The 15,323-nt window shown below is 41.6% G+C and overlaps 1 protein-coding gene across 1 annotated transcript; it reads left to right on the forward strand.

The window, feature by feature from the left end:
- Positions 1 to 9,350: 9,350 nt before the first annotated feature.
- On the forward strand, positions 9,351 to 13,312 carry LOC109751142 (uncharacterized). The gene is made up of 2 exons (XM_020310044.3): positions 9,351 to 10,705; positions 12,995 to 13,312. Exons 1-2 carry the CDS (start codon positions 9,468 to 9,470, stop codon positions 13,014 to 13,016), a joined length of 1,260 nt encoding a protein of 419 aa, XP_020165633.1. The 5' UTR covers positions 9,351 to 9,467; the 3' UTR covers positions 13,017 to 13,312.
- The last annotated feature ends 2,011 nt before the right edge of the window (positions 13,313 to 15,323 follow it).

The following is a 15,323-nucleotide window of genomic DNA, read 5'->3' on the forward strand; positions in this document are numbered from 1 at the left end:
CTAATGATAAAAGTGAGCGTAAACGGTATTGCAATGACAGGAAACAAGGCCTAGGGTTCATACTTTCACTAGTGCAAGTTCTCTCAACAATAATAACATAGATAGATCATATAACAATCCCTCAACATGCAACAAAGAGTCACTCAAAGGCACTAATAGCGGAGAACAAACGAAGAGATTATGGTAGGGTACGAAACCACCTCAAAGTTATCCTTATTGTTCTATCTATTCAAGAGTCCGTAGTAAAATAACATGAAGCTATTCTTTCCGTTCAATCTATCATAGAGTTCATACTAGAATAACACCTTAAGACACAAATCAACCAAAACCCTAATGTCACCTAGATACTCCATTGTCACCTCAAGTATCCGTGGGCATGATTATACGATATGCATCACACAATCTCAGATTCATCTACTCAACCAACACAAAGTACTTCAAAGAGTGCCCCAAAGTTTCTACCGGAGAGTCAAGACGAAAACGTGTGCCAACCCCTATGCAAAGGTTCATGGGCGGAACCCGCAAGTTGATCACCAAAACATACATCAAGTGGCACGTGATGTCCCATTGTCACCACAGATAAACACGGCAAGACATACATCAAGTGTTCTCAAATCATTAAAGACTCAATCCGACAAGATAACTTCAAAGGGAAAACTCAATCCATTACAAGAGAGTAGAGGGGGAGAAACATCATAAGATCCAACTATAATAGCAAAGCTCGCGATACATCAAGATCGTGCCATAGAGAGAACACGAGAGAGAGAGATCAAACACATAGCTACTGGTACATACCCTCAACCCCGAGGGTGAACTACTCCCTCCTCGTCATGGATAGCGCCGGGATGATGAAGATGGCCACCGGTGATGGATTCCCCCTCCAGCAGGGTGCCGAAACGGGCTCCCGAGAGGTTTTTGGTGGCTACAGAGGCTTGCGGCGGCGGAACTCCCGATCTATCTTCATCTTCGATGGTTTTAGGGTATGTGGACTTATATAGGCGAAAGAAGTCGGTGGGGGGAGCCTCGAGGGGCCCACGAGAGGGGAGGGCGCGCCCAGGGGGGAGGGCGCGCCCAGGGGGTGGGTGCCCCCTCCTATATCGTGGCTTCCTCGATGCTCCCCTGGCTTGCACTCCAAGTTTCCTGGGTCACGTTCGTTCCAAAAACCACGCTGCCGAAGGTTTCATTCCGTTTGGACTCCGTTTGATATTCCTTTTCTTCGAAATACTGAAACCGGCAATAAAACAGCAATATGGGCTGGGCCTCCGGTTAATAGGTTAGTCCCAAAAGTAATATTAAAGTGTATAATAAAGCCCGTAATCATTCAAAACAGATAATAAAATAGCATGAATGCTTCATAAATTATAGATACGTTGGAGACGTATCAGCATCCCCAAGCTTAATTCCTACTCGTCCTCGAGTAGGTAAATGATAAAAGAAAAAATTTATGAAGTGTGAATGCTAGCAGGTGCGCAAGTTTGATCAATGATAATTTCAATCACCTTTTCTAGCATGATTATATGTCATAACAGTGGTTCATCTCATAAGACATCTCACGAACAAGTAACAAGCAATTCACATGTTAAAGCATAAACTATAAACTTTCTTGAAAACTAGCAAACTATGTTCTCAGTCATCAAACAATTGCAATCCATCTTATTTTTAGGAAGGGTCTATGTCAGAGCTTTGATTTAGCAAACTCCACATACTCAACTATCATATAGTCTTCTACAATTGCTAACACTCACGCAATACTAATGGTTATGGAGTTTTAATCGGACACTGAGAAAGATAGGGGCTTATAGTGTTGCCTCCCAACGTATTCACCTTTGGGTGATGTCAACAATAATAGTTCATGCTAACTTACATCCAATTGGATATATATATCAGGATCTTTCCAACACGAGGTGCTTGCCAAAGGGTAAAATGAAAAAAGGGAAAGGTGAAGATCACCTTGACTCTTTCATAAAGTAAAAGACATAAAGGAAAAGATAGGCCCTTCGCAGAGGGAAGCAGAGGTTGTCATGCGCTTTTATGGTTGGATGCACAAAATCTTAATGCAAAAGAACGTCACTTTATATTGCCACTTGTATATGGACCTTTATTATGTAGTCCGTCGCTTTTATTGCTTCCATAACAAGATCGTATAAAGCTTATTTTCTTCACACTAATAGATCATACATATTTAGAGAGCAATTTTTATTGTTTGCACCGATGACAACTTACTTGAAGGATCTTACTCAATTCATAGGTAGGTATGGTGGACTCTCATGGCAAAACTGGGTTTAAGGATATTTGGAAGCACAAGTAGTATCTCTACTTGGTGCAAGGAATTTGGCTAGCATGAGGGGGAAAGGCAAGCTCAACATGTTTGAATGATCCATGACAATATATTTTAACTGAGATGTGAGAAAACATAACCCATTACGTTGTCTTCCTTGTCCAACATCAACTCTTTAGCATGTCATACTTAATGAGTGCTCACAATTATAAAAGATGTCTAAGATAGTATATTTATATGTGAAATCTCTCTTCCTTCAATATTCTTTCATGAATTGTTCAAATGACCAATACAATGCTTGCTAACCTTCAATAAGTTTACAACCTCTACTTCTTAGATGTGAAGTCCTTACTCCCCATGGGATAAGCAAATGAAACATATATAAATTCAGATTTATGACAATCAACTCATTCAACAATTTACTCGTAGGATATAAGTGAAGCACACGAGTAAATGACAAACTACTCCAAAAAAATATGAGTGAAGATCAATGAGTAGCTAAATAATTATGTAACTATGTGAAGACTCTCTCTCATTTAATAATTTCAGATCTTGGTATTGTATTCAAACAGAAAGAAAAACAAAATAAAATGACATTGCAAGGATAGCACAACTCAAGTGAAGAAGCAAAAACTTAGGCTCAACCGATACTAACCGATAGTTGTTGAAGAAGAAAGGTGGGATGCCTACCGGGGCATCCCCAAGCTTAGATGCTTGAGACTTCTTGAAATATTATCTTGGGGTGCCTTGGTCATCCCCAAGCTTGAACTTTTGTGTCTCCTTAATTCCTCTCATATCATGGTTTCTCTTTTTATCAAAAAGCTTCATCCACACCAAACTCAACAAGAACTCGTGAGATGGGTTAGTATAAACCAATGCAAAACCTTATCATTTTCTACTATAACAAATCACTAAAATTATTATTCAACATTGCATACTAAATGCCTCTGCATATTTAACACTCCTATCCTCAAATAGAATCATTAAACAAGCAAACATATGCAAACAATGCAAACATAACGGCAACCTGCCAAAACAGTACAGTCTGTAAAGAATGAAAGAGTATCAATACTTCCCTAACTCCAAAAATTATGAGAGAAAATTCCCACTGTAGTAAATTTATCAGAGCTCAATATGCAAAAACTTTCAACATTATACCATTCTCTAACTTTTCCAGGGAATTTTTGCAACAGCGGTAAACTTTCTGTTTTCAAACAGCAACATGTATACTAGGAAAATAAGCATGGTAAAGGCTATCCTTGACATTTTTATTGAATATAAAGATGCAAAACACTATTATAACTAAAATCAAATAAATACTAACAAAAGAAAATGACGCTCCAATTAAAACACATATCATGTGGTGAATAAAAATATAGCTCCAAGTAAAGTTACCGATGAACGAAGACGAAAGAGGGGATGCCATCCGGGGCATCCCCGAGCTTAGGCTCTTGGTTGTCCTTGAATATTACCTTGGGGTGCCTTGGGCATCCCCAAGCTTAGGCCCTTGCCACTCCTTATTCCATAGTCCATCGAATCTTTACCCAGAACTTGAAAACTTCACAACACAAAACTCAACAGAAAACTCGTAGGCTCCGTTAGTATAAGAAAATAAAACCACCACTTAGGTACTGTAATAAACTCATTCTAAATTCATATTGGTGTAATATATACTGTATTACAACTTATATATGCTTCATACCCTCCGATACTACTCATAGATTCATATAAATAAGCAAACAACACATAGAAAATAGAATCTGTCAAAAGCAGAACAGTCTGTAGTAATCTGTATCAAACGTATACTTCTGGAACTCCAAAAATCCTACCAAATTAGGAAGTACTAAGCAATTTGTGTACCAATCCAGAGAAAAAAGAATCAGATCAGAGGCATGTTTCTGTGAATTAACAAAACTAATTTACTGGGTGCAAAAGTTTCTGATCCTCAGCAGGATCAACACAACTATCACCGTAAGCTATCCTAAAGGTCTTACTTGGCACTTTATTGAAACAAAAGCTATAAAACATGATTACTAGAGTAGCATAATCAGGTGGACACACAAAAACAGTAAGGGCAAATATTGGGTTGTCTCCCAACAAGTGCTTTAATCTAAATGCCTTTCTACCTAGGCATGATGATGACAATGATGCTCACATAAAAGATAAGAGTTGAAACATAACGGGAGCATCATGAAGCATATGACTAGCACATTTAAGTCGAAACCACTTCCTGTGCCTAGGGATTTTGTGAGCAAACAATTTATGGGAACAATAATCAACTAGCATAGGAAGGCAAAACAAGCATAGCTTCAAAACTTGAAGCACATAGAGAGGAAACTTGACATTATTGCAATTCCTAAAAGCATATGTTCCTCCCTCATAATAATTTTCAGTAGCATCATGAATGAATTCAACAATATAACCAGCATCTAAAGCATTCCTTTCATGATCTACAAGCATAGAATTTTTACTACTCTCCACATAAGTAAAATTCTCCTCATTCAGAATAGCGGGAGTATCATAAGAGACTTGAACACTAAAAATTGTTTCCACATTAAAAGAGTAATGTTCAGAAAAAGGGTAATCATAATCATGACAAGTTTTATAAATATAATCATCACTACTTTTTATAGCATAAGTTTCATCACAATAGTCATCATAAGTAGCAACTTCGTTCTCATCATAATCGATTGAAACCTCTCCCAAGATAGTGGAATCACTAAATAAAGTTGACACTCTTCCAAATCCACTTTCGTATTCATCACAATAAAATTCAACATCCTCCAAAATAGTGGGATAACTGCTTCCTAAAGTTGACACTCTTCCAAACCCACTTTCATCAATATAATCATCATAAGTAAGAGGCATGCTATCATCATAATAACTTTGCATATCAAAACTTGGGATACTAAAAATATCATATTCATTAAATGTAGCATCCCCAAGCTTGGGACAAACATTAATTTCAGCAAATATATTCTCAAATATTTCATCCTTATCAAACATAGCTTCCCCAAGCTTGGGCCTTTTCATATCATAAGCATAATCACTCTCATCATTAAAAATATGGATAGCACCAATAGTATAGCAATTATCATCATCACAATGAGTAGCGGGAGCAACATCATTTGGGAGGGATACCTTTTTACCTTTGTTTCTCCTTCTTTTCTTTTTCTTCTTCGCATTATGTGTGGGTTCAACCTTCTTCTTTGAGCTCCTTATTGATGAGATTGGTTGAATAGAAAGCTCCTCCTCGTTACCTGATTCATCATAAGAAATAATAGGAGGAGATTGGGAAGTCTCTTCCCTTTCATTAGTATTCTCTTCATCTTCTAATTGCTTTATTTTCTTTAGGTGATTGACAATATAAGGATTTTCAATGCAATTCACCGCACAAAACAAATAAATCTCCTCTAAATCAATATCAAGGAAATGCTCAAGATTAAATTTTGGAATAAGCTTAGTTGCACCTTTCAATTCTTCATAACCCAAAAGCAAACTAAGTTCATTGTAATGAGCAAGGGAGATCAAATCATCACAATTTTTGGACACTATTCGATCATGAAACAATTTGCATTGGAGATGTAAATGATCACGTTCATTGCAAAGTTCACAACGGTAAAGATACCTTAAATTCTCAGCACTCTTATCTAGCCTTTCTTGCAACAATTTAGTTTCTACATGCTTATGCCTCTTGCAATATTTATCTTCTCTATTTGGTGTATCCATGCAAACCCAATGCTCTCCACAAAAATCGACATGCTTATAAGAGACATTTTCATCATAACTAGTGCAATCATCATTAGTACTATGGATATTCAAAGAGTTCATACTAACAACATTGCAATCATGCTCGTCATTCAAAGATTTAGTACCAAGCATTTTAATGCATTCTTCTTCTAGCACTTGAGCACAATTTTCCTTTCCATCATACTCACGAAAGATATTAAAAGATGAAGCGTATGAGAAAAGCTTAACTCCATTTTTTGTAGTTTTCTTTTATAAACTAAACTAGTGATAAAACAAGAAACAAAAAGATTCGATTGCAAGATCTAAAGATATACCTTCAAGCACTCACTTCCCCGGCAACGGCGCCAGAAAAGAGCTTGATGTCTACTACACAACCTTCTTCTTGTAGACGTTGTTGGGCCTGCAAGTGCACAGGTTTGTAGGACAATAGCAAATTTCCCTCAAGTGGATGACCTAAGGTTTATCAATCTGTGGGAGGCGTAGGATGAAGATGGTCTCTCTCAGACAACCCTGCAACCAAATAACAAAGTGTCTCTTGTGTCCCCAACAGACCCAATACAATGGTAAATTGTATAGGTGCACTAGTTCGGCGAAGAGATTGTGATACAAGTGCAATATGGATGGTAGATATAGGTTTTTGTAATCTGAAAATATAAAAACAGCAAGGTAATCCGTTCAATCTATCGTAGAGTTCATACTAGAATAACACCTTAAGACACAAATCAACCAAAACCCTAATGTCACCTAGATACTCCATTGTCACCTCAAGTATCCGTGGGCAAGATTATACGATATGCATCACACAATCTCAGATTCATCTACTCAACCAACACAAAGTACTTCAAAGAGTGCCCCAAAGTTTCTACCGGAGAGTCAAGACGAAAACGTGTGCCAACCCCTATGCAAAGGTTCATGGGCGGAACCCGCAAGTTGATCACCAAAACATACATCAAGTGGCACGTGATGTCCCATTGTCACCACAGATAAACACGGCAAGACATACATCAAGTGTTCTCAAATCATTAAAGACTCAATCTGAAAGGATAACTTCAAAGGGAAAACTCAATCCATTACAAGAGAGTAGAGGGGGAGAAACATCATAAGATCCAACTATAATAGCAAACCTTTGCTATTATAGTTTATATAATTTAAGTAGCATAAATTTTATTTTTTATTGATTCTTTTTAGTTGATTCCTTTTGCTATTAGAGTTTTATTAAAGATTTTTAGTTGATTCTTTTTGCTATTGTAGAATATTATAGTTTTGTTTTAGGAGAAAAAACACACCTTTGGTCCCAGTTCCAGACACAAACCGGGACTAAAGGTGATGGGCCAGGAGCAAGGCCCATTGGTCCCGGTTTGTGTCTAGAACCGGGACAAATGGTCTCAGACGAACCGGGACCAATGGCCCCCGAGCCCGGCCCGCGCCCTGGCCTCATGAACCGGGACCTATGCCATCATTGGTCCTGGTTCAGGAGTGAACCGGGATTAATGGTCTTGCTCTGCCTGGACCAAAGCCTTGTTTTCTACTAGTGCTACTAGGACTCCAAGTCCTAGTAGGATTCCACCGAGAGGGAGAGAGGGGGAAGGAAGGAGAGGGAAAGGGAGTAGGAAAGGGGGGCACCGCCCCCCTTCCCTTGTCCAATTCTGACTCCTAGGGGGGTGCGGCCTGCCCTGGCTGCCCTCCTCTCTCTCCAATAGAGCCCATGGTGGCCCATTAGTTCCCCCGGGGGGTTCCGGTAACCCCTCCAGCACTCCGGTGTTACCCGAAACTATCCGGAACACTTCCGGTGTCCGAATAACCTGGTCCAATATATCAATCTTTATGTCTCGACCATTTCGGGACTCCTCGTCATGCCCGTGATCTCATCCGGAACTCCGAACAACCTTCGGTCATCAAATCACATAAACTCATAATACAAATCATCATCGAACGTTAAGCATGCGGACCCTACGGGTTTGAGAACTATGTAGACATGACCGAGACACATCTCCGGTCAATAACCAATAGCGGAACCTGGATGCTCATATTGGCTCCTACATATTCTACGAAGATCTTTATCGGTCAAACCGCATAACAACATACGTTGTTCCCTTTGTCATCGGTATGTTACTTGCCCGAGATTCGATCGGGTATCACCATACCTAGTTCAATCTCGTTACCGGCAAGTCTCTTTACTCGTTCCGTAATACTTCATCCCGCAACTAACTCATTAGTCACATTGCTTGCAAGGCTTATAGTGATGAGCATTACCGAGAGGGCCCAGAGATACCTCTCCGAAGCACAGAGTGACAAATCCTAATATCGATCTATGCCAACCCAACAAATACCTTCAGAGACACCTGCAGAGCATCTTTATAATCACCCATTTACGTTGTGACGTTTGATAGCACACAAAGTGTTCCTCCAGTATTCGGGAGTTGCATAATCTCATAGTCTGAGGAACATGTATAAGTCATGAAGAAAGCAGCAGTAATGAAACTGTAACGATCATAATGCTAAGCTAACGAATGGGTCTTGTCCATCACATCATTCTCCTAATGATGTGATACCTTTCATCAAATGACAACACATGTCTATGGTTAGGAAACATAACCTTCTTCGATAAACGAGCTAGTCAAGTAGAGGCATACTAGGGACACTTATGTTTTGTCTATGTATTCACACATGTACTAAGTTTCCGGTTAATACAATTCTAGCACGAATAATAAACATTTATCATAAAATAAGGAAATAAATAATAACTTTATTATTGCCTCTAGGGCATATTTCCTTTAGGGAGGAGGAGGAGCTGCGGCACGGTCCGTCGGATGATGGGGTGCGATGGTGGCGGTTGAGAGGACATGATAAGGAAGGGACGTGCGGCTGGTGTTTTCGCTAGCGAATCGTTATTTTACTTAGGTGTGGATTGCGGGTTGATTTTATGTAAACTGAGGGGCTTTTTTGAAAAACTGCCATGACGATGGATGACCAGAAACCCAATTTTCTTTATTATTAGGTAAAGATAAAGATATTTTTTTGCGGAATTAGTAGGTATAGATTAGGTATAGGTATTAGGTATAGGATAGGATATAGGAATAGGTATAAGATATAGATTTTTTTGAGGGGTAGGTATAGGATAGGATATAGGAATAGGTACAAGATATAGATTTTTTTGAGGGGTAGATATAGATATAGAAATAAAGATGCAGAAAGTAGAACGGGAGGGACATCAACGAGACGGCCCACTTCGTTCGCTTGTGCGTGCGACTGAGTTCCTGGCCCGATGAGCCGCCCCTTCTAGTCTATCGCCCTTCTTTAGCGTCTCTGGCCCAATGAGACGGTATAACATTGAGTCTGTCGCCCTTCCTTCCTCCCCCGTCCACTAGTTCCTCCACCAAAAACTAGGGTTAGGGTTAGGGCGGCGGCGGCGGCGGCTTTATTTCCGATCGCGATCGCCATGGCCACCGGAGGCGCCCCAAAGCCGGAGGAGGAGACCGTCGTCTTCCCCGATTGGGTGATGCTGGAACGCATCTTCCGCCAACGGTGCCACGACGACCTAGACGCTGCTGGTGAGGCCATCAACAAGAACAAGACCGCTGCTCCAGTCAAGATAGACGGTGGCCACTCCTGCTTCGTCTCCTTCACCCTCGCAGGTCCTCCAGGGTCCTCCTACTTCAACCTCCATTGGCCGGAGAGACAAGGCTCAGACAGACTCTCTGCCTTCGTCTGGGCAACCGACAAGAACCTCGTCCTCTTCGATATCTCGATCCCCGACCGAATTCGCTACATGGACGCTCCGCCAGATCTGTTCGTCTACACGGCCTCTGCTCCTTCCCCCTCGGTGCAGCAGCTTCCTCGGTGCAGCACAAAGCGGTTCCTGGCTCATCGGTTCACCACCGGCATTCTGCAGCTCAAAGCGGAGCACTGCTACATTGTTGCCGACCTCAATGTCCACCTCAAGAAAAAGAGCGTTTGGGCTGAACTCTGTGTCTTCAACTCCGGCGCCAACGACTGGAGAATCATCACCGAGGTGCTTGCTGGTAAGCTCCCTGACCTCTGGTGGTCCGATGATGTGTTTGCTTTCGACGGCCGTTTCCTTTGCAGGGTGGACTACTTCTGCGGCGTCGTGCTATGCGACTTCTCCAAAAATGTGGACTCCCAGGTGCTCCACTTCGTGCCTTTTCCTGGAGGAATCAAATACCCTGATGATGCACGGTTCCCGAGGTACTTCCCAGGGAGGTTCCTAAGTGTGTCCATCAGCCAAGGCATGATCCGCTATATCCACATTGACAATGACTTTCATGAGACTATCCACTCCGACTGGCAAGGGATTCCTCCTAAGAGAATCCAACGGCGGCAGCAGCAGCTTCCCCACAAAATCACCATTTGGACGTTGAACTCCAAGTTCGAGTGGGAGGTGCATTGTAAGATCAACCTGGATTGTCTCTCGGCACAACCTCTTTACCGAGGTCTACCTCGGCGTCTTCCTGAGTTCCCAGTCATCAGCATGGATGACCCGGGTGTTCTATGCTGCTTGCTGAGGGCGAAGGAATTTGGTGGCAAGGAGCGGATGATCATGGTTGACATGAACCATGCGGATCTGCAGTCATGTACTGATGTGAATGTAGAAGACAAGTTCTCTAATACCACCCAACTTCCAACTGTCTTCTCCAAATACCTTCAAAAGGCCAACAGGTAACTGGCTACAAGAAGCTCTCTTAATATTCAAATGACACCTTTCACGTACGTTCTTACATATTATATAACATGGTTGCCTTTGCTTAGCTTTCTGTTGGATACGGTAGTGGTAAACACTGGTGTTTTTCCTTACTTATCGTACCTATGGTGCAATAGACATGCTGCCTGGTTTTTCATTCCATGTAGGATTCTCAGAGAACTTCTTTCTTAATTGACGTCATTCACGCACATTCTTACATACATACAACCTCCGTCCCAAATTAATTGTCTTAGTTTGATTGGACAAATCTAAGACAAATAATTTGGGATGGAGGGAGTATTATATAACATGGTTGCCTTTGCTTAGCTTTCTGTTGGATATTGTAGTGGTAAACACTGGTGTTTTTCCTTATTTATCGTACCTATGGTGCAATAGACATGCTGCCCGGTTGCATTCGGTGTAGGATTCTCAAAGAACTTTGGCTTTTGTGCACGCTTTATAGCTTACTGCATGTTGTCTGCTCCCTGTATGAATCACTTTGAAGTGTCCCCTTCTTTCATTGTCAACTCTCTGCACAGTGACTGACCCATACCATCCTACTAATCAGGGTTGTTTTCCCTATGTTATTCTCTGTTGCTTTACTCCTGCCCCAAAGTTTCTATTTTGCTGCCTTCTGCCGTTGCATGTCCTTTAGTGTTGCTGTGTTATAGTAATATATATATATATATATATTGATTAATTGAAGCATTTGATATGTTGTTGCCTTGAATCTTCTGTTGGGCTGTTCCAGTGTTTGAGTTGTAGCTGCTTCAGTTGTGTAGGTCCACTACACTGTATATCAACTACTCCCTCCGTTCGTAAATATAAGTGCTTTTTAGAGATTCCAATATGGACTATGTACAGAGCAAAATGAGTGAGTATAAGCTTTGGTCCTTCTGCCATCAAGTTTTCCTTAAGAGTCTAGAGTCCTCTATTTCTCCTTATTGGATCTTTTGCTCTTTACATGGGATTGTCCATTATCTGTACAAATGGGACTGTAATTCTTTCAGCAGCCTTCTGTCGCCACTAGCATGGTGCTATTTTGAAGTGAATTCTTGGAACCACATTATTTTGATTGCTGTTGTGAAGTATAAAACTATATTGTCCTCTAATTTCTGTAGGGGTGGGGGGCAAGCGTCTATGAAGCTTTATTAGCACATACTTCTCTGTTGGCAAAATTTCTTTGGTTTACTTTGGGTCAATCAGGTCACATCTCTGGCTGTTTCTGTTAGAATCCTTTTGTTTGAGATAGCGTATACCATGGTTTTTATAAGGCAGTAAAGTGTCCTAAGGCGTTCTACCCCCGCTCTGACGCCTAAGCGGGCACCTGAGCACTAAGGCAGACTAAGTGCCTAAAGCGGGCAGATTTCCAAGGCGCTGCCAGGGCGCCTAAGCGTCCTAACGCAGACGCCTTAAAAACCATGGCATATACTTTTATATCGTCTAACTGAGTGCTGGCCATGGTGGAGCTTAGTGTAGACCAACAGGGCCCATGCCCCCCTCCCCCCCTTAATTTTTCCATCCATCGAAGAAAATGCTATTAATTTGGTTCCCTTCGAGTAATGGCTCCCTCTTGAATTATGCTCAAGCTCTGCCAGTACTAGGCCAGTGAGCCATTCTCTTTACACGGGAGTGCCATTAGCTAAAACCCCTATAGTATTAGCTTTGCTGGCCTTCTCATGTACTGTCTTACTCTTGATTCTGGCTACAACCCTTCTGATTGTTTTCTCTATCCTCTCATGCCTCATTTCATTCTCTCACGCCTAATCCGACATCGGTACGGCTGGACTGTTGTGAGGACTCCAATTTTTCTCGAGTACGCTGCCCTGTCGCCGCGTTCAGCTTCTTGTTACACCTGAACACACACACACACACACCCCATGCAGACCTGGCTGCAGCATGTTTGCTACCAGTCCCTGCATGTCAGTTGTAGTCCTTACCAGAGGCTGTGCCTGCTCATTGAGGCCACACCGCAACGCCATGGCTATGTGGTGTTCTGAATATTATGTCAAGCTAGGCGATGACATTACCATCTGAATCCAGGTCAAATATATGATGCAATTGCATTTGCATTAATATTGAGTGCAGAACTATTTTCTTTATCAATATACTCCACTGCAATGCCATTTGTCTTTCTTGTTTGTCTTTTTTTAAACTACCCTTTTCAAGTGACAATTCATCTTATCTGTTTATACTGTTCGCAAACAACATACTCAATTGTTCAGATGGTGTATATATCTGAGTTATTTTTATTTCTATTTTTAAAGGGATGGCATGGGACAACATTGAGCTTACTTCATTGAAATGCAAGTCTGCAATATGAAGACCTGTAATCTGGTGACTGAAGGTGAAAACTTTGCGGATGCTCAAATCAAAGATGTTGTTTGTCAATGACGCGGTGCAGGCAGAACAGTTTGATGATGTACTGATGAATATCTATTGGAGTAACGCTACATGTTCTGGATCATGTAATCATATGTTTAAGCGTTAAAAGTATGAGATTGAATATCTTTTCTTTCATGAAAATTGAATTGAGGGTAAGCACAAGGAAAAAAACTAGTGCTAGACATTATTTTTGTGTTTTCTTATCGAGGCCAAAATGTCTTCATTAGATCTTCCAATATTTTTCTATTGGGGGTTCTTCCATTCCTTTTTTTTTGAGGAATTATGACAGTGAGGGAAGCTCCCCACTGACCTTTATATTTCTCATTTCTTTTATTGAGCACAATGATGTGAATCAGGCTTTAATAAGTTCTAATACGCAGCGGCAAGCAGTTGTGCTTAATTCATGCTCACTTATACTCCCTTCGTTTGTAAATATAAGTCTTTTTAGACATTCCAACAACTGACTACATACGGAGCAAAATGAGTGAATCTATACTTTAAAATATGTCTACATACATTTGTATGTTTCGTTTCTAAATATAAGTTTTTCTAGACATTTCAACAATTGACTACATACGGAGCAAAATGAGTGAATCTATACTAAAATATGTTACATACATCCGTATGTTGTAGTCCACTAGTACATATGCCCATATGTTGCAACGGGCATTTTTTTTTACAAAACCAGCTTCACGTGTCATTATGCTCTACTTATATTCAAGTTTGACAAACCTTGAAATAAGGTTACCCTCGTCAGTAAGGTGCATATGCGGGTGTTTTTTCCCGGGTTGAATTATCCTTATTTAGATCATGAAGTGTTGACATGAGAAGCCACACTAACATATTTGAACCAAAATATACTCTACACCTAGTCTAAATGATCGCCGGCGCCCATTCTCCCATTTCGAGCATGACATGAGCCTCGAGAATTGAATCTGATAGGAGTTGACCAGTGCCTCCTACTCGGGCGGAACAAGGCCTCCTGCTCGGCCAACACCATTTCGGTAGTGAGCACATGCCTCGCGCATGGTGATGCCGACATGGACCGGCGTGGAGGTGGCGCCAGCTCGTGTCGGTCGCGCCCTTCATTGGGACATCCGCAGCGCCGACCTCCGCCTGTCAGTTGGCAGCAATGGCGGCCATCTCGGTCTTCTACTCGGACGAGAAACTGTCCCAAATGGCTTGATAGCTCGAGGAGGCCATGACAGGCGTGATGTGAAGAGGAGAAAGGGAGCGCGCGCGGGGTGGGGGGGGGGGGGGGGGATGGTGGATGCAGCTATGATCTAGGTTGGAATTTAAATAGCCGGTGGATGGCAAGGCAAGGGATGGGGTGGTTAACGGCGGGCGGCAGACAAACGGACTTGTGGCGTCGGAGTAGGTTTGTCTGCACCCATGCATGTTTAATGTAGGGAGGCAGAACAAATGCCTGGCATTTGAACACTCCGAGCGGGAATGGAGTGGATGTTAGGTGGGCCAGGGTAGTCAGAATCGAGCCTGGCAGCGGTCCGGATGCCTGCAAAGTCCCTTCTCCAAGTTTATTTTTGTTTTGCGGTAAAAAGTAGGCCCAGACCGATCGGCTGACCGATACATGCCCATGTTAGATGGCAGAACACGTTCGGACCGGTAGTCTGGACAGTTGCTTGCGCTTTGAGGGTCAGCGTTGGAGATGCCCTTACATACTCTTCGAGAGTTTAATACTTCATAGCATAAATGTCCGCGCGTTGCAACGGAAGAAAACAACTATTCCCATGTACCATGTTGCCAAGTCGAGAAACTATATCGTGTGACAACGATCGCTGATGAGAAAAAACGTTGAATCATTTGAAGCAAACCAACCTAGATGGATTTTAACTGCAAAAAATTCCTATAATTTAACATATCTATTTGGTCAAATGCAACTTCAGCATGCGAACCTGAAGAATTTCGTAATAATCGGTCATTGACTTCACATGGAATTAAATTGCATATGTAGGTAAATTGTAATTGCGGCGAATGAATTGGAGACTCTAGCTGAAAGTAATAAAACACGCATGGAAGCAAACAAAGAAAGCATCAAAACAAACATGAGAAAAAAAAGAAGGTGGATAAAAATCAGCGATGGAAGACTACCTTTAATTCAAGGGTTAGGGGATGCAGTTGGGTATTCTATGTACTCTTTTGTTTTATGATCCAGTCACATGTAATCGACCGACCGACGGTTGTGTTCTTGGA

This window comes from Aegilops tauschii, chromosome 5, assembly GCF_002575655.3.
Source record: "Aegilops tauschii subsp. strangulata cultivar AL8/78 chromosome 5, Aet v6.0, whole genome shotgun sequence".
Classification (NCBI taxonomy): Eukaryota; Viridiplantae; Streptophyta; class Magnoliopsida; order Poales; family Poaceae; genus Aegilops; species Aegilops tauschii.